A 22728-nucleotide genomic window follows, 5' to 3' on the forward strand; every position below is an offset into this window, starting at 1 on the left:
TCAGAACACAGCCCCTGGAATCCCTGTACCTTTTCTGGGTCATCTCTTTGAATTTGAGCCGAGTGACATAACCCCTGGAAACGGCCTGTAGGCGGGTCATGAGCACAGACAGGCGCTCATCCCTCATCTCCTCCAGGAGCCCCAGCAGACCAGCTTTGAAGAACACCTGAGTTATTGAAGTGACAGGTGGCAGAAACAGAGTGGGGTGATAATGAGCTTTCGCAAATGACATGAATCCCCCTGTGACGGAGTGCCGTCACTATGGTTGAGTATGCGCTCTGACTGCCATACCAACGAGCCCGGCTCTTTGGCGTCGCAGTCAAAGTCGCATGTTTGGTACCCCGTAGACCCGTGTTCGAGGCCAGGTGGGGTGACTGCTCTCGCCCTTTGCTACACCACTCCAATGTAACAGGTGTAATCGAAATGCCTTGCAGTTAAGTGAAGGGTGTTCAAAGCTTCATTAACCTTGAAATGGACAGAACTAACAAAGACACACCGATCTGAAAAAATCACACTATTTTGTTATGAGAATGGAGTGCTTTGATTGGTTATTAGAAGTCAGCTCCAGCAACTGTAAACCTATACCATCAGTATAGCAGTGTTACATTACATTCTTTGTTTTCAATAGACATCACTATCCAAGGCAGCTCACTGCTGAAGATTTTAAATTATATCTAACCCAATGACAAACAGTAACGTTTTTTTCTGAGAAACTATGTAAATATGTGCAATGCCTGTGACTCTCAGTCCAATCTCTTAATTACCTTTGTGTATCCAAATTTGTACTGGGCATGGTCGACGTCAATGGAGGAGAGCAATTTCTCAGATGCCTTTTTGCTGTCAATGAACTGTCCCTCTGGGATGGCACTCGCATTCAGGATTCTATATCTATGGAGGAAAGACGATTCACAGCAGCCTGCCAGAGCATGTTTGAACAGCTGGTCTCACAAAGTTAACCAGAGCTAAAACAAATGATGTAGAATACCTCTGTTTGAAGTCACCATAGAGGATTCTGCTGGGAAAGCCCTTCCTGCAGATTCTTATACCCTCCAGCACACCGTTACAGCGCAGCTGGTGCAGCACCAGGTGGTGGTCCATGGCGCCTGTCAACAGTAAAGGTTTTCTTTATTAGTTGTGAAGAAACTTGAGTTTGGCGAATCATATACTGGAATCTGTAAATTGAAGACTGAATTAAAAGGGAATGGACCTCAACTTCAAATATTTTCCCAGTTACTTAATCACCTTCCCAGCTATCACAACCATTAGGGTGGCTGGGTGGCAACAAACAGATCCACCAAAACAAGAAGACAAAAAAGAATCTCTGTTCAATGTTGGCTTCCTGTCCTTACCTGGTGTTTTTGTTTCATTGGGGATGATGCAGCGGACAAAGTGAGGGTGAGTGGACCTGAGGTTAGCCATCAGCTTGTTTAAGTTCTCCTGGAAGATGACAAACAGCATTCACAAAATGTGGGATCAGACACTTTTACTAATTATACACCATGCTTACATTCCACTGGAATTCCATGTGCTGGCCAGAGGTGGACAACCTGGCTTCAGAAAGTAAAGGTCCTGCCACGTATTTGTTCCACCCATGCACTACACCAGCTGAATTTAATTAGCATAACTCTTCAGCCAGGTAGAGGAGCTAATTAGTGAAATCACCTTGTTTAGTGAATGGCCAAAACAAATACATGGTAGGACTTTTACTTTCTGAAGCTGGGGTGTCCACCTCTGGTGCTGGCAAAGTGCCAGTGTTAATAGTTACTTTAAGGATAACAAATGCTTTTACCCTGAAAAGTGCAGACACTGTCTGGAAAGAGGAACCCTTCTTCTTTCCTCCTTTCTTGCTTCCACCAGCTTCAGCTTAAAAAATACTTTTTTTAGTGTTTTTTAATTGATGGGAATTTGATTAGTTTCACAGACCATAGATCATCACTCACCATCAGCTGAAGCGTAACTCGCAAAAAGCTGAGACAGCAGCTTTAGCGCTGCCTTCTGGTAGAGCTGCACCACAGTGTCATTCAAGGGGTCCTTGTTCTTCTCCAGCCAGCCACTGATGTTGTAGTCCACAGTGCCAGCATAGTGCACCAAGGAGAAGTGGGCCTCGGCCTTGCCTTTGGAAGGCTTGGGCTTCTGGAAATTGCTGTTTTTACCAAGATGCTGGTCATGCAGCTTGTTTTTGAACGAGGCGTCTGTTGCCTTTGGGAACATACACTCCTCCTCCAGGATGGAGAAGATGCCCATTGGCTGTCAAGGATGTGCAATGTGTTACAGTCAAACAAACTGTTACAATGCAATGTGTTACAGTCAAACAAACTGACTGTCTGTATGGACAAAGTCCTTATCATTTATATTTTGGACGATTAAATCTGCTGTTTCTTGCATGCAAAATGCTTGCCATAGTGTCCTGTATCCATAAACATGTCTTTTGAAAATATTTTATAGGTAGAGGTACAACAGGCAGTGTTACCTTCTCAATAAGCTCAATGCAGGCAGCTAAGTCCATACCGAAGTCAATGAACTCCCACTCAATCCCTTCCTTCTTGTACTCCTCTTGTTCCAACACAAACATGTGGTGGTTGAAAAACTGTTGTAGTTTCTCATTGGTGAAGTTGATACACAGCTGCTCCAAGCTGTTCATCTGGTGGCCAAGCAGTTTGCATTCAGTGCTGTTTAGCTGAATTGAGAATTTCCATTTAGTAAATGTTTACTACAGCAATGCATGCTCACCTCAAAGATCTCAAACCCTGCTATATCCAGCACTCCAATGAAGTGCTGCCTGGGCAATTTTGTGTCCAGCTGTTGGTTTATCCGAGTTACCATCCACAAAAACAGCTTTTCATACACTGCTTTAGAGAGGGCCCCCATGGAATTATACACCTGGGAACGAAAGACGAAATGTATTGATGAAGGCTTGAGCTGTTGTCCAGTTTGATGAAATTCCACGTTTGCATTTGCAAATGTATGTGAATACCTGCTGCACTGTCTGCCCCTTAGTCACAAACTCATTCCCAACCTTCACTCTGGGGTAGCACAGAGCTTTCAGCAAGTCAGCTGAGTTCAGCCCCATGAGGTATGCCACTTTATCAGCCACTGTTGGATCAATGCAAAACACACAAAAAAAGGGTATCAGAAATGTTGCTCAGACATTGTTCCTAACTCTTCACTTTGGTAACTTTGTATATGGACTCTCAGTTTATATGAATGTTTACAATATGTGTTAGTTGGGTTACCCTCAGTGCCATCAGGTTCAGCCTGTTCCTCACGCTGCTTCTGCTTGAACTTCATGTTCCCATGATGCATTACAGCTCCAGTCAGCTTGTAGATGCCAGTCTTCTCCTCGAAGTTGAAGCCTAGGATATCTATGGCACTCTAAATGGAAAGGAAGACAGCAGCGTTGAAATCCTGTGTATTTTTATGTATTTAGCACCTTTCTAGCAAGCTGTGTCAGTCTGTTAACATAATGTATAGGCATGTTTAAACAATCACTTAGGAACTCCAATGGACTTGAGTGGATAAAGTGGACTCATTCTCATTATGTTCGCCTCTGTGCCTGATTCCCTTTCACTATATGTCTGCTTTGCTATGCTGCTGTTTCTAGTTCCTTGATAGTTTCCAAAGTAGTAATGAAAGCAGTATTGCCACAACTGTTATATCCATGAACGTCAGAATGGAAACATTAAACAAATGCCTCACATAACTGCACTTGAGAAATCAAGAGTTTTTGACAAGTTATGAGGACTGTAGTCTGGGGTCAGCACTACACATTGTGCAAAACAGTGGCATTTTCTTAACCCTAGGGTAGTCTTAAGAAATCCAAACTTAAGTAACAGCTGCAAAATATGTGTGAAGTTTGCAGAATGCCAAGATAAGACAAAACATACCAAGACCACAATTTCATGGTCATTAAAAATGAGAAAGTGTGAGCAATTTAATACCTATCATACCTACACAATACAGGACAAAGACAGTCATCCTAGTACCACTCCACACAGCATATTTATTTATGATCAGTTATATATGTCTAACTAACTAACCAACTAGCTGGTGTTGGCTATGTGTAATAACACTGACAGGTTGGAAGGTGTGGAGTGGACTGTTGCCTAACTTTACTTGCCAGCCATGGGTATTCTTAGGTAGCACACTAACTAATTACAATCAAGTAATCAGCAGGGAAACCCCAGCTTTAAACTTCCATTGGAAATAAATTTACAGTGTATGGCATTTAAGCCTGGTTCTTTCCAATAACATTACGAGAGTTTCATTTCAATATTCTTTTGTGCTCAGTGTTCTCAAAATTTCAAAGTCATTTTTGATGCCTTTCCAGTACAGGAAAGGCAAAGTGAAGTAGTGCACTGGACTAAGGTAAGCAGGTCTGGAAAGCTTTGAGATGTCACACATGGGAATGTCACACATGGGAAGCCTCCACTCACATCTGTGGCCATCAGCTCCTCTGTGTCATTGATGCTGAGCACCGTGATCTCACCCTGGCTGATGAAGGGGTAGTCATATGGATTGGTGGTTAGCAGTGTCATCTCTGAGAGACAAGATGAAGAGGCAAGGCTTATATTGGTCTGGCTGTGGCCAATTCCAGCAAAAACAGTGAAAAAGAGACAAATACTCCAATACTGGTTAATGCTATGTGATTGTCTATTATCATTGTCAACTACCCATGTCCCATGACTTTTGGTAGGATAGTGTATGTTGCGGTCCATTCAATAATATTGACATATGTAAACAATACATATAAGTATATAGTGTGCTGGATATTACAGCAGTAGAAACTTTAAGTGTCACTAGAGTAACTGCCCACAGTAACAATCATAGAGGATTATTAGAATGTGGGGCACTCACAAATCAGCTGAGGTCTCTTATTACAGTGTGGCACATTTACCAATCAGCTCTGGTCTCTTATTACACTGTGGTGCACATACCAATCAGTTCTGGCTTCTTATTTGACAGAATCTGATAGAAGATGTGGTAGCTCCTCTCTGCAGGCAGCTGAAACGTCACCCTAGACTTTTCCAGGAGGTCTGAGGGAGATAGATATCATAGCCAGAGTTCACCTTTTAACCTCACTCCTCACTTCTGCTTAATCTGCAGTAACAAAGTTTAAAAAAAAAATTTACAAATCCATAAAAGGCAAACTCACAAGTCTCAATGTCAGCTGAGGCCAGTTTCCCCTTTGTTCCAAAGTGGATTCGGATGAATTTGCCCTGTGATCATTCATTTTGAAAAGTGTTTAAAGTGTTTAATGTTTAATTGTGACAGTGCCATTGCACATAACATAACTAATTAATATTTATATGTGAAACCACACACAAGGAAAGGTTAAAGCAACTTGTACGAGCCTTATCTTTCCAATAGTGTGGAAAAATCAAGTCTACTCACAAAGCGAGAGGAGTTGTCGTTCCTCACAGTCTTGGCGTTACCGAAAGCCTCCAGCAAGGGGTTGGCCTGAATGATTTGATCCTCCAGGGTTCCCTAAAGGAATACAATAAATGTAAAAAAAAAGTTTGTTTAAATGAAACAGTGATGGCCTGAGCAGGGAAACTAGGAAGGGAAGGTTACAAATATGTCATAAGTAGCACCCTTTAATGCCTAGAGGTATTAAAAGGTAAAAGGAATTTTGAACAGATAACTTGGGGTGTCTTTATTCAGGGTGACCGCTAACTCCCTGATTATGCATGATTTTATTTCAGTCTGTGGAAAAAAGGTCAAAAAGGCAGATTCTTGCCTCATAAATAAACTGGATTTATTTTAAAATTCTGAGTGGCAAACTGACACTTTTTGGTGAAAGTGAAGGGTTTTTTATGAACCAAAAAAGTGCTACCAAGGCCAGGCTTGGCCCTAGGAGAAAATACTGAGGGGTGCAATTGAAATCCACCAGGGGGGCTCAAATTGTCATATCTTAAAAAACATAATAAATACTATGTAGACATCGGGATGTAAGGAGTCAACTGGGGGTGCACTCAGGTCCATCTGGGGGTGCAGTGTACCCCTAAGCACCCCCATAGCACCAGCCCTGACCAGGGAATAATTAATAATACAATGTAATATGGGGCACCTACAATTTGGGGAATGCTGATAGGTTGGCAATATTTTTTAACCAAAAATGACATGCATTAATATTCAGTGTCTTCAGTTTATTTCTTTTTCTTTAGCAAAACAGAACCTGTATTTTTCCAGAGGGCAACTCTTTCTTCTTGCTGGGGTCTCCAATAGATGCAATTGTTGCAAAGTACTGAATAACACGTTTCGTGTTCACTGTCTTCCCTGCACCAGATTCTCCACTGCCAAAATAAATGCCAAAAAAGGTTTATTTTGAAAGATCAGATGCACATTTGAAAAAAAAAGTATGACTGCTTCCAGCAATGTCTCTGGGGAAGAACTTACGTGATTAGGATAGACTGATTTTCACGGTCTGCAAGAACAAAAAAGTTGATTGTAAGCTGAAAGAGTATGCAGAGAAAAAAGAGAGGGCCAGTCCTAGATGTGAGCAGTGACCAGAAAGCTAACTGAGACACTCAGTGGGAGAGCTGGGGACATTATTTCTCCAGTGAAAACTCTTTCTTTAAGTCAGTTAAATCAGTTATATCAGTGACATGCCCTACAAATGAAAATGCTTGTGTTGAACAGTAATCAGTACAACTGATCATTTGTTCATCATTGCATTAAACTGCCAATATAGGTAAAAAAAAAAAAAAAAACCAACACAATGCAGACATCTAATGAAAAGTTTGTGCAGATATATCACGGAAATCACCTTGAAAACAAGAAGATGTAAATTGTATTGGCAACTTGGACCCTACAGGAAGAGCTCTGGGTTCTGGTCACATACATGGGTATCAACCATAAACTGTCTTATGGAACCTATGCATTGGCTATGTAACACAAACCACATGAGTATGGGCCTAAAGCATTGCTCAAGGCATTATAATATAAAATGTATTTGTTTAGTATAAATAGTATAAATAGTTTCTGTGTGATGTAATACATATCACACCTAATACATTGTTGTTGACCATTACACTTGGAGACAGATTGAAGTTTGAAAGGAAGCATGTCAGCATGGAAGTGGTAATACCTGTGAGCATAAACTGATAGGCATTATCGGAGATGGAGAAGATGTGGGGAGGGACCTCCTGCCTCTTTTTCCCTCTATACCCTGCCACCACCTCAGGATTGTATACCGGGAGCCACTTGTAGGGGTTCACGGTGACACAGAACAGCCCAGAATAGGTCTGCAAAGAGACAAGAGTAGGAGTGATGACGTGTGTGAACATTGCAAGACAGCGGGTGAGACCTAACATGGCGACGTCCTCCTAAACTTTAGGCAAACAGAAACACCGCAACAAAACTTTCGGCTGGATATTTTTTCCATCACTCTTACTGTTTCCGACATTGGATTTCCTGACACTTCAATCGTGGATAACCTGTTCTCCTTCATCAACGACTACTTTTGCAACCTGCGCATAATGGCAGCTAAACCCAGCAAAAAACAACCAAGACGAGATTGAAACAACCACAATCGAGGTCAGTCTACTCCTTTCTATTAACAACAAACTCTTAATACTGGAATTACTGCACGCAGACCTCAAAGACTTGAAATCCAGTTTCGAATTGTCCCAGTTACCAAGTGAAACGTTCCAGAAAGAAAACAACAAGTTAAAAGGAACAGTGACAACTTTATCTGCCCAAGTCACTAATCTCGCTGACAAAAACAAAGCAATGAAGGTCTTCTTCAATCTTAGATCTCCAGTGCGATAACTTGATTTTCTCCGGAATACCTGAGCAAACACCAGATACCCCAGAAGCTGCAATCAAACTATTCATGCAGTCAGCCCTGAAATTACCATCGGACACTATAAACAAGATAACGTTCCACCGAGTTCACCGCCTCGGCACAAAACACACCAACAATGAAAGTCCGAGAGCTATTGTCGCAAAAATTTGAACATTACAAGCAAAAAGAACTCGTAAAAAGCAAAGGAAGGGAACTGAAAGAGACTAATTATGGCCCCAACAATCAGTTTCCTAGAGAAATACAAGAGAGAAGAAAAAAACTCCCAATCCTGAAGCAATTTCGGGAGAAGGGAAGACGAGCTGCATTGACTGTGGACAAGGTATACTTCGACGGGCAGCTGTACCGTGACCGCAACATCACCACCTGGATTTAGTTAATCAAAACATGCAATAGCCCATACGCCAATATGAAAACAAAACCTTAAATTTACACCCTGCTGTCTACTGCTAAACAAACACTATACTTATAGCCGTCTCTGTAATTACTACCCATCTATCTTTATCTCTCTCTCTCTGTTTCTCTTTCTCCATTTTCCTCTCACTCTTTCTCCCTTTCTCTCTCTCTCTCTCTCTCTGATTTTGTCAGACTCTCCTTTTATGTTTAATGTCTCTGCCTTAGTGTCTCTCTATGTCTAACTGTTAAAGGTAACTTTAGAAATATGTGTAAAGGGGAATTTTTATGGTGTAACAGGGATGATTATGTTGAACCTGTTCCACAGAGATGTCAGTATCTCTACTTTTACCCTTTTTTAATTTATTTCATCTTTTTACCAAACTGCTATCCACTATCACAGAAATATCAATATCATCTCAAACTGCAATCCAAATACGGCAAACTAATGTCGATACACCACACACTCACCATAAATTTTACACTCATACCCACTACATATTCCTAACACACACAAACATCTACGCACAACACATAGCTGTAAAATCAATCCTAAGCCATATCAATGATTTCACTCAAATTTGTAACCTGGAACATCCGCGGGGTTAGTTCACAGGCAATGAAAACTAAAATTATAAACCAACTGATCAAATTACAAGCAGACATATGCCTGACATAAGAAACTCACTTAACAGAATCTGAAAATCAGAAATTGAAAACCCCACAACCTCATCAAGTATACTCATAAACTTACAATTCTAAGAGGCGTGTCAATTTTTAATAAACAAAAAAATTCCATTAATCCAAAACACTACCATCACTGATCTTGAAGGGCGATATGTTATCATCAACGCCACCATTAACAACAACTTCACTATTGCAAACATATATGGACCCAATACTGATGACCCTGCTTTCTTCCATACATTCGTCGATTCACTGTCCAACTTATCAAATTCTACAATCATAATTGGAGGTGACTTCAATACAGTTATTAATCCCACTTTAGACAGATCGTCCACCACCGTTAATACTAGAAACTGACACTCCACGGAAACATTAAAACAATACATGAGTGATTCTGGTCTTGGCAACAGTTGGCGACTGAAAAATCCATGAGTCGGAGAATGCTCACACTTTTCACCGTCCCATCAATCATTCTCTCGCATTGACTTTTTTCTCACCAGTAACTCAATTATATCTGATATACACCAGACAACTCAAACAACCCATCACCAGATGGAGATTTAACAATTCTTTGCTAGAAGATCCTGATTTCAACACATTCTTCACAAAAGAGTGGGCATCCTTCATGGAAATAAACAATTCTCTGGAAATCTCATCCACACTACTTTGGGGAACAGCAAAAGTGGTAATGAGAGGAAAAATTATATCATACTAATCATACAAGAAAAAAAAGGAACAGGAACTCGAAAAAAATCTTGAACAAAAAAATCAACTGAATGACACATACGCTAAAAATCCCACAGACCAAGTTCAGAAGGAATTGACAGAAACTAAATCACAGGTCAACAATATCATAAATAAAAAAAACCCAATTCCTGATACAAAGACTCAGACATGATCATTTTGAACACTATAACAAATCAGGAAAATATCTGGCAAACCAACTAAAACGAAATAAAGAAAAGTCAGCTATACCAGTCATAAGGAACTTGGCAGGGAAAACCATGCAGTCACCCCAAGAAATAAATGACACATTCCGAGAATTTTACAGCAAATTATACACCCCTGACAAGGAACCCAATTCAATAGATATTAACTCCTTCCTCAGTAATATAGAATTACCCTGACTTAATAAGGAACAAGCAGATGAACTAGATACACCTTTAACAGCTAATGAACTCCACACAGCACTCAATAAGATGCCAAACAATAAAGCTCCAGGATCTGACAGCTTCCATGTCGAGTTGTTTAAACATTTTTGGAATAGTCTCTCCACTGTTTTTCAGAATGGTACTTACCATTAAACACAACTCAACAATTCCACCACACATGAACACAGCCCTCATCTCAGTACTACTGAAACCCGATAAAGACCCAAATCTCTGCTCCAGCTACCACCCCTATCACTCATCAATACAGATCTCAAAATTATCAGTAAAGCACTAGCCACCTGAATCGAAACTGTAAACCCGTCACTAATCCATCCAAATCAAACCAGCTTCATCAAAGGAAGACACTCATCAAATAACATTGAAAGATTATTTAATTATTCTTTTAAAGATTATTTAATCTAATTAATGTATCAAAACAAAATGAAAACAATAATTGTATCATTGGATGCAGAAAAAGTATTTGATAGACTAAATTGGAAATTTTTATTCGGAACACTACACAAATTTGGATTCGGAGAATCAGTTATTCAGTGGATAAGAATACTGTACAGCTCACCAATGGCCACAGTTGTTACTAACGGATTAACATCACAGAGTTTCACACTGCACAGGGGAACCAGGCAAGGATGCCCACTTTCTCCATCACTTTTTGCCCTATTCATCGAACCTCTCGCTGCTGCAGTACGTCAAAACATCAACATCAAGGGAATCTAAACCCTCAATACTCATCACAAGATTATCCTTTATGCGGATGACATTTTGCTTTATCTGCAAGAACCATCAAACTCTCTACAAGAAGCCTTCAACCTCATTAACTCATTGTCCGAACTTTCCGACTACGCTATAAACTGGATAAAATCAACAATTCTACCCATATGTGGTGATGACTGGAATGCTGCAGCTCAGAGCCCACCTCTCCCCATTCCCACTGGTAATATTAAGTATCTGGGCATAAACATTTCCTCCAGACTGTCAGAGTTGTTTCACCTGAACTTCACTCCATTAATAAAAACAATAGAAGACGATCTAAACCGCTGGATAAATTTACCCCTATCATTAATTGGCAGAATAGCAACTGTAAAATGATCATACGACCAAAAATTAATTACCTTTTCACAATGATTCCGACCCAGCCTACCACTAAATTGTTTAACTCGCTAAACTCCATAACAAGCAAATTCTATTGGACAAATAAAACACCCCAAATCAAATTGGTCACATTACAGAAACACAAAACTCAAGGAGGATTAGAAGTTCCAAACTTCAAAAATTATTATCTGGCAAATCAACTACAGTATATCACCAATTGGATTCACCCAAACCAACAGAACAGCTCATGGTTAGAAATAGAACAGTCAGAATTCAAAGAAATGTCAATCTCCAACCTACCATTTCTCCACACCACTATAAAACACCATAATTGCTTTAACAACACCGTAATTTCAACAACTCTGACAGCCTGGTGGAAAATCAACAAAATCTTCAAATCTACAATGAAACCCTGTAAATACACTCCAATATGGCACAACCCTGACTTTCTGCTCAACAAAACACCTCTTATCTTCAACACATGGAAACAAAGCGGTATCACACATCTCCACCACCTTTTCCAGAATAACAGTTTCATTACTTTTCAAGATTTGGCCCAGAAGTACAATGTCGGGAAAGGACAATACCTTCAGTACCTCCAATTAAAGTCTGTCCCATCCCCACTAGTAGAAGGAATCAACAAAATAACCAACCCAAAGAAAATTCTTTCCAAATTATATAAACTAATATCCACCATAGACTCAGCAATTTCCATCCCAATCAAAGCCTGGGAAAAAGACTTATCATTCACTCCCGATACCGAATTCTGGACCCAAATCTGCAGGAACACCTTCACAATGACTAACAATACTAACCTACAACTAATACAGTACAAGGTAATCCACAGAGCACATATCACCCAGCACACGATGTATAAGATGAGACTCACAAACTCTGACACATGCTCACACTGCACATTAAACACCCCAGATAATTACCTCCACTCCACCTGGCTCTGCCCACCAACTCAACGGTTATGGCAAGAAGTCACTAACAGAATTTCTGTTATTATGAGCTGTAACATTCCACTATCTCCATCCCTCTGTCTACTTGGAGATCTCTCAATAATAAACCCACCAATCCAAAATTCAAAACCTATACTCATCGCCTTAACTATCGCCAAGAAAACTATCCTACTAAACTGGAAAACTAGAAATACATTATATATCACACAATGGTTAAACCTCCTCAAAGAATACATATCCATGGAACAAATTAAATTCCAGCACCAAACCCCACACTTTGAAAAAGTTTGGGGCTCCTTTATCATCTCATTAGACTTGTCTGTTAACTAATCCCACCAACACCAACACACACACATACATACATACATACATACATTTTTTTGTACCTTTTATCTATTCTTTTCTCTCCTTGTATTCTTGTCTGTCATTTCCCTGCAATACTTGTGCACTGTGCATGTTTTAAAAACTTAATAAAAAAAGAGACAAGAGTAAACGTATATTTAAAAATTTTAAAAAAAAAAAAAAAAAAAAAACATCTTAAAATGCAGTGACAATGGGTCTCACTATACATAAACCAATAAAGCATGCCAGCACACATCATTTAGACAGCTGGAATCAGTGTTTGAAAAATGGTAATATAGAAAATTGGTATATTCAACAAAGCACTATTAGTGTTTTTTGTTATCTCTTATTGTCTCTTTACAGGAAGCTCAGAAATAATGTTTCGCTATTTATAGATGCTAAGTGAGAAATGCTCAATTATACAAAGATACTTTTTTCCAGAGAATGGTCGTTGTTGCCTTCTAAGTCAATAAATGTACATTTAAACATTGTCATAGAGTTGTTATGCTTCAGAATAAAACATCAAATGTTTATTGTGCCTATCACATTCTAGAAAAATAAATGTTTTTGAAATTTCTATCACTAACACATGCAAAACTTTCCTATGGTTTGATAGGGTTTACAGTAGTCTTACAGGAAAGATTTGTTTAAAATAGATTTTTCAGTTGTCCTGTAGGACAGAACAGATTATAAAAGGGTTTTCAGTAGTCCTATTGGACAGGTCGGTTTTTCATAGGATTTTCATTGGTCCTAGAGGACAAGTCCATTTATAATGGATGGAAGGTTGTATTTACATAGATCATCCAGGCAGCATAGCGGTCCTTGAGGTTGAAAAGGACAGCAGGCTCATGCAGGTGTGTCAGCATGGCCATATCCTCAATCTTGTCAAACTTGGGTGGATTCATGGGCCGTATGTCATCAGGCTTCACCGTGACAACCTGCAGGAAACATACTACCACTTAAAAAATATGCTCACCCAAAGATATCAACAGATTACAAACATTTCATTGGTCCTGTCATAGTAACTCAGTAATATTAAAGTGCATCAATAACAATATCAAATGAGATAAAATTACTATTTTGATGCCATTTTGAAGAGTTAAGAACAAAGAAAGTAAATTTCATGCACAATTAATATGGAGCCGAGGAAATGCATGAGCATTGCACTGAAATCCATGTGCAGTTCTTGTTGGTGAGCAATTCATGTTACAACAGTAGGGTTAAAGAAATATAGATAAAGAAAACACAGCAATGAAATATAACTCCTCTGCCAACAGAAACTGAATTCAAGAGGTCAAACTCTAGGTAGAAAAATATTCTGGATCTCATTGATAATATTAGAGAGGGTAACATTTAAGATGGGCTAAAATGACACAGTAAAGAACTTTCAGACACATGTCCCAAAATGGTTTTTCAGAATAGTTTCAGTCATTAAAATAAATGCAACAATTACTTCAGCAACAGTTAAGTTTAAATAACAGGTTTGGTAGTTTCTCAGATGTCCTCCAAGGAACAAAAATATACAAATACACTTACAGCTAACTGATTACAGTAAGGTTACACAAAATAGTGTTTAAAATAGCATGCATATCAATTAAAAATGTAAGTTAGTCACCTCTTAACTTGCAGTTTGCAGTTTTCTTTTTTTAAACTTGGCTTGAAATAATAGTATCAAAGGCATACTAGTCATTAGTCCTTCCGTGCAATAGATAAAGCTTGTTTAACAATAAAATAAATCATTTGACTTTGATAACTGATTTAACTAATTTAGAGATCCATCATTATCAGAGAAAAGCCTTACACACCCACCCGCCCATCCTCCGTTTCCACAGTAACCGAACTGCTGTCGTGGCTCCTGATTTTGCCCTTCACGTACTCCATTTTGGGGTCTGCCACATAGCATGCGGTTTTGGCGTCGAAGGGCTTGTTCTGTGCTGCGATCCGCTCACGCTCTGGCTTCCGCAGATATGGGGCTGCCACCCCAAACATCTCCATCTCGGCATCACTCATCCTCCAAAGCTGCACTGTGAGACAGTTAACGGATAACAGGGTCCATTTGTTAAGCATTTCAAATATCTCAACCACCTACATAAGATGAAACAATTATTTTCCCTCAAACAGTTTCACTCACAAACTTTTTCTGACTTTTTTTTTAACAAAATTCCAACAGTAAAATAAGGTTTATCCTTTTTGTTTGTGTTATTTGAGGATTTATTACAATACATTTAGTTCTTACCCTGCTGTTGCTGATCAAAAAAGAAAGTCTAATCCCAGGTAGGTGTTCAGTCCTCTCACTAGTTCTGAAATTCACAAAGAGGCAAAGAGTTTAGCCAAAGAATTAAAACAGGTTTTTCAGACTTCTAAAATGTAAAAGTATTATTTGTTTTTTAAAAAAACTGCATGCGAGTAGGAGCCCTTGTAAATGGAAGCTAAGGCATTCGATATTGTAGCTTCTCCATTGTAATTAATCATTCACTGTGGAAATACCTTCAATGTCTCTGTCATTGCACTAACAAGACTTTGACAGCTTTTATAAGAAGCCACATCTTTTTTGTCTGAGATGAAAGCGTCTCTATATTTGGTAGAGATCAAATCTGGCACAAAAGCCACCTTTGAAAAAAAGGCATGTGTGTCCATTTGTATTAAAAATCTATCTATAGCCTCATTGTGTCACCTTTACTGGTTTTGGTTGTGGCCTCCCTGAAACTCCATTAAAAAGCAATGAGGGCTAAAGACTCCAGATTAGTGGGCTTTTGGTGCTGACCCAGCATGCCTCATTTTCTGGGATCAGGGAAGATTAGGCCTGTTAGAGCATTGCTTAAATACTGCCCATGGTTGCCTGGGATCAGTGGAGATTAAGTCTGTCACGGCATTACTTAAATTTGGGAAAAGGTCAAATGCCGCAGAAAACATGCACTTCATCTGTCAGGACCCGCTTGATAAAAATCAGAAAATACAAGCAGGCGCAGAGACTAATTTCCACAATCTGAATATCTGAATAGCAGGCAAAAACAATGCTTCCAGTCCTCCACATTCAGCCAACCAGGAATCAATCTGACAGACTCACTCACATATGGAATATTCAACAATTCAGCCTGATTTGTCTTTTGGGATGACAGGAACACAAGGAGATTCATTAAATGAACACAGTGCTAGTGAATTTGCCCCATAAAACAGGATAAAGATTTATGCCAGAGTCCAAAAGTGGTTTGAGTGCCAAAGACTCCTGGAAATATTGAAACCTAAATCTGAAGGTACAGGACAATTGGGTGATGAGTGATTTTGTACAGAGGTCTGCTGGGAAACAATCATAACCACAAAACTATGATTCTCTGTGTAGAAACAACCACTGGAATATGATACTTCTCAATTTTTCTGAAGAGTCTAAGCTTAATGAAACCTTCAGGAAAGATCTTATCTTATGCAGATCTTATTTTTGTACATTGTTTTCAAAACACGGTCTAGGAAATGCAGGACTATGTAATGTAGGAAATACATCAATATATATATTTTTTGATAGACAGCTTTTGAATATTTCATGCACACATGATGACTTGTCTGTGACATGGTGACACTCTGCTATGCCTCCTCATACACAATTACTGCCCTACATGTATGTGTCCCACAAGGAATATTCCAAATAACAGAAAGGTTAATGATAAATCCATAAAAAGCCCTGTAGATCCACTGAAATCCTTTGACTGGACGTCTGCTGATGTGTCTCCATTACCCATGTCAGTTTAACTCAAGAATGTGTTTCAAGTGAACAGTGCTCCCACATACAGTGCTGGAGGGATAGAGGGCATCATTGAGGATGCATGGAAACCACTTTGTGTTATCCCTGCCATTCCTTTCATCCACGCTGATGGTATGTCAGTAATTACATGGCTTAAGTCTTGCTGTATCTCTGGGATATCCTTTTTTAGCATTTTGTCAAGTAGCCTTGCATCAAGAAGGGCAAATATTTCATTCCCACTAATGCTCACCTGTTGACATTGTTTACAGTGCATTCTAGAAATAAAAATACCACTTTTTCAGACAATTCTTAAACACTATTAAAAGTATGTATAACATACCTGCTAATAATATTCAAGAGTGTTTCCATTTGCCACATTTCAGGATCTCTGTAAACTCAAAAGAGGAAACAAAAGACATGTGTGTATCAGTGACCTGCACCACCTGGTCTGGATTTTAACACTACCATTTTTTAGTTGAATTCAGTTATTCTTGGTTTTACTGAATACAGACAGCTAACCTTCTCCTGGCAATGTTGGCAAGAGAATAAATTGATCAACTGCATGTATACTGCAGTTCAGTAAACTAGGATAACAAGAATTCCTTTTATGACCTGTAAACCACTGGGCTTGTCTGACTCAAGAGTCAGGTGACAAATAAGAAGGAATGGATTTTTTAAACTTTAGGGAAAGTGTTTATTTGGATTCACTGAGCTTTAAGAATATATTTGCCTTGTGAGGGCAATTGATATGTACTCGGTACATCTAACTAAACACCCTCCCTGGGCATTTTATTTTTTAATCTTTCTCAGGGAGTAGCCTATATGTTTCCAGTATGTATATATTGCCTTGATGTTGGGAGTGACACAGGGTTAACACGCAGGGGTTTTCAAGTGGGCACTCTCCTTCCTCGACATTTCATCGACTAACCCACTACGTCTCCAGAGGGCTCGATGGTGACATCTGGCATCCCAGAATCATTCCCCATGTCTCTCCACTTTCTTGATGTTATCTTGGGGCCCAGGAGAGGGAGAGGGAGGGAGATTTGTTGCTCTAATCTCTCCCCCCTGAATAAATACCATTGGTCTCAGTGTGCTGGTTGTTCTCAGGGGTAAGGAGTTGGTTGTTGTCCGCTTGGTCTCATTTACTGCTGCCAGCCTCTTCAAGACCTGGTTGTGGCGCCACGTGTATCTGCCTTGTGTGAGGCTGGTTTTGCAGCTTGTCAGGATGTGCTTGAGGGTTGCTGGAGTTAGGCAGAGGGCAACTTTGGCAAGCCATTGATGGATGTTTTTTGGTGAAGGAAGCACATCATATGTAGCTCTGATGATAAAGCTGAGCCTGTTTGCCTCCATCTCCCAAATGTCCTTACAGCTGATTTTTCTTCTCACCGTGTCCTCGACCACCAGCATCCTTCTTTCTGGGGTTGTGGCCTTGTGCCAGGTGGGTCATCTTGTTGCCAGACCAAAGCTACCCCTTCCATGCTGGAAATGCCCTATGATGTCTCTGTATCTTAGGGCTGATGTTGCTTGCTGCACCCGTCAGATGGGGTCCACTTCTGCCCAGTTGCTAAGGTTGGTGCAACTGATTGCTGATGGTCTTGTCACGGGAGTCTTTGAGTGCTATCTGTAGTTTCACTTTGGAGCATTTACATTCCTCTGTGAGACCACTGAGATGTATTTCAAGGGCTCCTTTGCCATAGAGACCAATGTTGCTGGGACATCTTGGGACACCAAGCTACTTCTTTACGTACGACGTGATGATTCACTCAATCTTCCCCATGGTTGTCAGTGGGACTTTGTAGACAGTGAGTGACCACATCACCCAAGGTAGGAGTCCAAACTGTAGGCACCAGAGCTTCAGTTGTCATGGCAGCAGGGTCTGGTTGATGTTCTCCAGACCGCTGATGATGTGTTGTTTTAGTTGCTACACCTGTTCTTTGTCTGTGCGGCTGGCATTGTACCATCTACCAATCCTTTTGACAGGCTGTTCGGACACTGTTGGAATTGGGTCATCACCAATGAAGAACTTTACATCTGTAAGCACTCTATGGACTACTATGGACTACTATGGACTATGGACTACTCACGACTATGGAGATGCTTCGTGACTTGTGGGGTTTGATTTTCATTCTGACCTACTCAATTATTTCCTGCAGCTTTCATAGTAACTGTTTGGTGCATAGTAGGGATGTGCAGAGAGCCCAGTATTTGTATTTGTATCTGTATTTGTTGAGGCAGCAAAATTATTTGTATTTGTATTTGTATTCGAATAAAAAATACAATAGATGTAACAATCCTGTTTTTCTTCTTATTTTTATTACACTTCTAATTTTATTGGTTTATGGTTTTCATAAACCCAGCAATAAACATGTATAACCATAAACACCATTGAAAAGAAAATCATTTTAAAATTAACATTCAGTTCCTAGTCCACACTCAAACCAATAAACTCTAAACTAATAAATGAACATCGTGAACCCGGCCACCATCCACCCTAATTGGAGGACGCTGAACAGACAGACTATAAACAAACAAAAAAATAATTACAAATAAAAACTGTACTGTATGCCAAGAACTAATCCTTAATTAACCCCTGACTGAGAAATCTGGCAGAACACAAATCTTATTCTATATATAGCTATCAATACTATTATAAACTGAAAGATACAGCCTTGTTATTACAGTGTTATATTATATAATTTCTCAACTGTCTGCCAAAATACAACCTAAACAAAAATTAAGTTAAAATTATTTTTTCCCCTTTTTTGTTTTGTTTTGTTTTTAAGCATTTATGTAACAAAATCTTTTATATTTTTCCTCCAAATAATATCTAAATTAAAACAAGAATTAAAACAAGAAAATCCAAAGTTCACTAGGAAGAATATATCTTCTGCTACCATACTCTCATTTAAATTTCTCCAAGCTGTATTTTGTAAAGACAAGCTCCTCCACATGTGATGGGAGCAGTCTGGAGCGATTAGGAGACACAACATCTCCTGCTGTGCTAAACAGACACTCAGAGGAGACACTTGTTGGGGGACAGGTGAGGTACACTATATGGACAACAGTGTTTGGATGTCTGACCATTACATTGTTATGACATTGTATTCAAATACATATACTTTAATATGGAGTTGGTCCCCCTTTTGCAGCTATAACAGCTTTCACTCTTCTTGGAAGGCTTTCCACAAGATTTTGGAGTGTTTCTGTGGGAATTTGTGCCCATTCATTCTGTAGAGCATTTATGAGGTCAGGCACTGATGTTGGACGAGAAGGCCTGGCTCGCAATCTCCGTTCCAGCTCATCCCAAAGGTGCTTGATGGGGTTGAAGTCAGGGCTCCGTGTGAGCCAGTCAAGTTCTTCCACACCGAACTCATCAAACCATGTCTTTATAGTCCTTGCTTTGTGCACTGGGGCACAGTCATGTTGAAATAGAAAAGGGCCTTCCCCAAACTGTTGCCACAAAGTTAGAAGCATAGCATTGTCCAAAATGTCTTGGTATGCTGAAGCATTAAGATTGCCCTTCACTGGAGATAAGGGGCCTAGCCCAAACCCTGAAAAACAGGTGTGATCAAATACTTTTGTCCATATAGTGTATTTCACTGCCACATGAGCCAGAGTTGGCTGTATCATCATCTTTGTTGACCAGAAGGTCACTGCAGGATCTGATCAGTGATTTTGTGCTGACCTCAGCTAAGTAGCTCTCAACTACGTTGATGGAGGTCATAGCACCAGATGAGGCAGACTTGGCCTTTGGCTTTGTAAGGTTATGCATAGCCTCCCAAAAGAGGCTTTTTTGCTCACTGGTCTCATCCGAGGCAGCTTCAGGTACCCCAGAAACATCATCCATTTGATACAACTCTGATCCACCTCTGAAATCCACATCTGCCTTGAGCCTGTCAAACTCTGATGGACTGAGTAGTGACTTTGGCAAGCTCTTAAACTGGAGATTCAGCAGAATGGCCTTATAGTAATGACCCAGAGGATGATCAAAGACAGTCTGGAAGCATTCATCCAACTGACGCTGCAATGTGGTCACAAGTTTAAGAGCCTCTGGTAGACCCCGTACTGCCTCATCCCTCTTTAAGTTTGTCACTGCAGCCTTAAGAGCCTGCACATAAGGGATCACAGAGGACAGAGAAGCTACATCCTGGCACACAGTACATGTTGCCTCCTCAAATGGTTGTAGTATTTTCACCAAGTCCTGAACCAGCTCCCACCGATGGTGTGACAGCACACCTCCCAGATCCATCTCTGTACTCATGGCAGTCAGTGCTCATCTCTGCTCCAACAGCCGCTGAAGCATGTGGAGTGAGGAATTCCACCTGGTAGACACATCATGCACCAAAGTATTCATGGGAAGGTCAAGCTCTTCCTTGATCTGGTGAAGTTTGTTCACAGCTTTGTTTGATATATGTCCAAATCCAGTTATCTTGCGAGCAATCACTATCACATCGGTCACTTCGTGGCACTCTTTTAGAGTAGTTGTTACCACTAGGTGCAGGGTGTGAGCCATGCACCTGATGTGCACATAGTCACCATGAGCCATTGCCCTGACCATGTTGGAGGCATTATCTGTTACAAAATACTCAACAGAAAATTTCCCTCCAACATCATCTTGCCATTGTTTCACAAGGCCCTGGAGGTGATGCAGAATGTTGGCTGCTGTGTGATCTACATTAATAACCTCCATGTTGAGAAGTGGTGTCACACGTTTATGCCCTACTATCCCTTGTGCGCTCTGTTTGCATTCTATTGTTGTATCTGTTGTGGTACAACCTCACGAGAGAAGTGCCAATGAGATGGTAGTTGGTAGCAACCACATTGAGAAGCTTGCGAAAACATTTATTCTCCACTACTGAATAGGGCATCAAGTCAAGGCAAATAATTTCTCATACTGTGTCTGTTATTTGCTTTTCTGTGGGGTGGTTGGGTGGGTAAACCTGTTTTGCATTAAAAGCAGCTAAGATAAGTGATGTAGAAGAGTGACTAGGACATAGCTGTGTTGTTGATGTGGTACTTCTGGGGGTTTGGGTAGATACCAGGGTAGGATGCTTGAATGCAAGTGTGCAGTGCAGATGTTGACAGATATATATATATATGCATACATACATATATAATATACATACACACACACAGTGTGTGTATATATATACTGCGCCCTGATGGGGAGAAGATGAAGTCCAGCATGTGTCCTTTCACTGCCTACTACCCATCTTGTGGCTCTGATGGTGACTTCCATGGTCACTGTGAAGGCCAGAGGTGAGATAGTGCATCCTACCATAATGCCTACTTCCAGTCTCTGCCATGTTGTGGTAAACTTTGCTGTTGTGAAGCACAGTTGCAGGTCTTGGAAGTACAACTTCACCAGCATGGTGATGGGCTCTGGTACATGGAAGAAGTTGAATGCTTCCCAAAGCAGTTCATAGGGAATTGAGCCAAATGCATGGGCGAGGTCCAGGAAGATCACATGGAGATCTCTTTTGTCCTTCCTAGCTCTTTAAATCTGATGCTAGATCATACTTGTTTGTTCCAGGCATCCAGAGAACCCTGATATTCCTGCTTTCTGCATAGATGTATCAATGTACTTGTTTCTCCCCAGGGAACTGGAGAGCCTCTGTGCAATTACACTGATGATTTTTCCCTCGATGTTCAGAAGGCAGGTTGTTCAGAACTGATTGATGTTTCCTGCATCTTTTTCTTTCAGAATTAGGACACCACCCACCCTTTGCTACACCTTGGGTATTACTTGTTTCTGCCACACTAGTATATACAGTATGTACTAGTCAACAACTAGTAAGCTGCATATCATTCTGTAAATGAGGCTCCATGATGCTTCACTGTTGGATTTAGAGAAAAAATATGCTCTACACTAAAGGGTTTGAGTCTCAAAAGTAAATTTCGGCCCATTCCAGTGTTCCAGTACTCCTGAGCACCCCCCCTCCATCAAATTTGTCTCTGCTGCGAGTTGTTTATGAGAGCCTTGGATAACCTCCTGGCTTTATCATTGGAATGCAGTTGAATGGAGTTGAAACACGCTGGTGTTAGCATAAAGGTCTTTACTTCTGTGACCCTTCCTGCCACAGCTCCTGGGCACCTCTGACCCTCACCAGTTCTAAATCACAGCTGAAGGTTAATTTAGTTTGATTTTGTCAGTCAATATATGATTGTAACTACCAATTGATGGCAGTGGTGGTGAGAGCTGTGCATGTGACAGGTGTAGGACAAGTGAGGTGCTCTGCAAACCCCAGATTTGGTTTCTGCTTACCTTGGGTCAGGAGTCATTCAAGGTTCTCCAGAAACAAGCTGTGCAGCATGGTCATGTGACAAAGTGTGGAGAGGCTCATGCAATAATGAGTGGTAACTGGCACTCAGGACAGGCTTTCCTGGGAGCAATGGAGACCCACAGTAGATAAAAAAAACAACCAAACATTGACGTGATCAGGCAGGATTATAGGATAAACAATCAGGTACTGAATTTACTATATGCTAGGATCAGGTGTGGCTAACCTGTTGTCCTTGGTCCTTAAGTGACCAATCACA

General features: G+C 40.3%; 1 protein-coding gene across 4 annotated transcripts in view; it reads right to left on the reverse strand.

The window, feature by feature from the left end:
* The window catches only part of LOC118794276 (myosin-1B-like), a 31127-nt gene extending 14679 nt beyond the window's left edge, over positions 1 to 16448 (reverse strand). Inside the window, exons 1-20 of one of the 4 annotated variants that reach the window (XM_036552495.1) lie at positions 16435 to 16448; positions 14262 to 14457; positions 13247 to 13390; positions 7088 to 7244; positions 6397 to 6424; positions 6176 to 6293; positions 5392 to 5484; positions 5153 to 5216; positions 4935 to 5033; positions 4434 to 4537; positions 3234 to 3372; positions 2975 to 3093; positions 2731 to 2880; positions 2471 to 2641; positions 1941 to 2247; positions 1790 to 1863; positions 1350 to 1437; positions 986 to 1103; positions 765 to 888; positions 30 to 166 (exon numbers count right to left, since the gene is read on the reverse strand). In XM_036552495.1, coding sequence (XP_036408388.1) covers positions 30 to 166; positions 765 to 888; positions 986 to 1103; positions 1350 to 1437; positions 1790 to 1863; positions 1941 to 2247; positions 2471 to 2641; positions 2731 to 2880; positions 2975 to 3093; positions 3234 to 3372; positions 4434 to 4537; positions 4935 to 5033; positions 5153 to 5216; positions 5392 to 5484; positions 6176 to 6293; positions 6397 to 6424; positions 7088 to 7244; positions 13247 to 13390; positions 14262 to 14457; positions 16435 to 16448 — 2444 coding nt within the window. Of the gene's footprint in view, positions 1 to 29; positions 167 to 764; positions 889 to 985; positions 1104 to 1349; positions 1438 to 1789; positions 1864 to 1940; positions 2248 to 2470; positions 2642 to 2730; positions 2881 to 2974; positions 3094 to 3233; positions 3373 to 4433; positions 4538 to 4934; positions 5034 to 5152; positions 5217 to 5391; positions 5485 to 6175; positions 6294 to 6396; positions 6425 to 7087; positions 7245 to 13246; positions 13391 to 14255; positions 14466 to 16434 lie in introns of those variants that run through there. The other 3 variants (XM_036552497.1, XM_036552496.1, XM_036552498.1) reach the window with 3 other exon arrangements.
* Positions 16449 to 22728: the final 6280 nt, after the last annotated feature.

The sequence above is a fragment of the Megalops cyprinoides genome, chromosome 19, assembly GCF_013368585.1.
Source record: "Megalops cyprinoides isolate fMegCyp1 chromosome 19, fMegCyp1.pri, whole genome shotgun sequence".
Classification (NCBI taxonomy): domain Eukaryota; kingdom Metazoa; phylum Chordata; class Actinopteri; order Elopiformes; family Megalopidae; genus Megalops; species Megalops cyprinoides.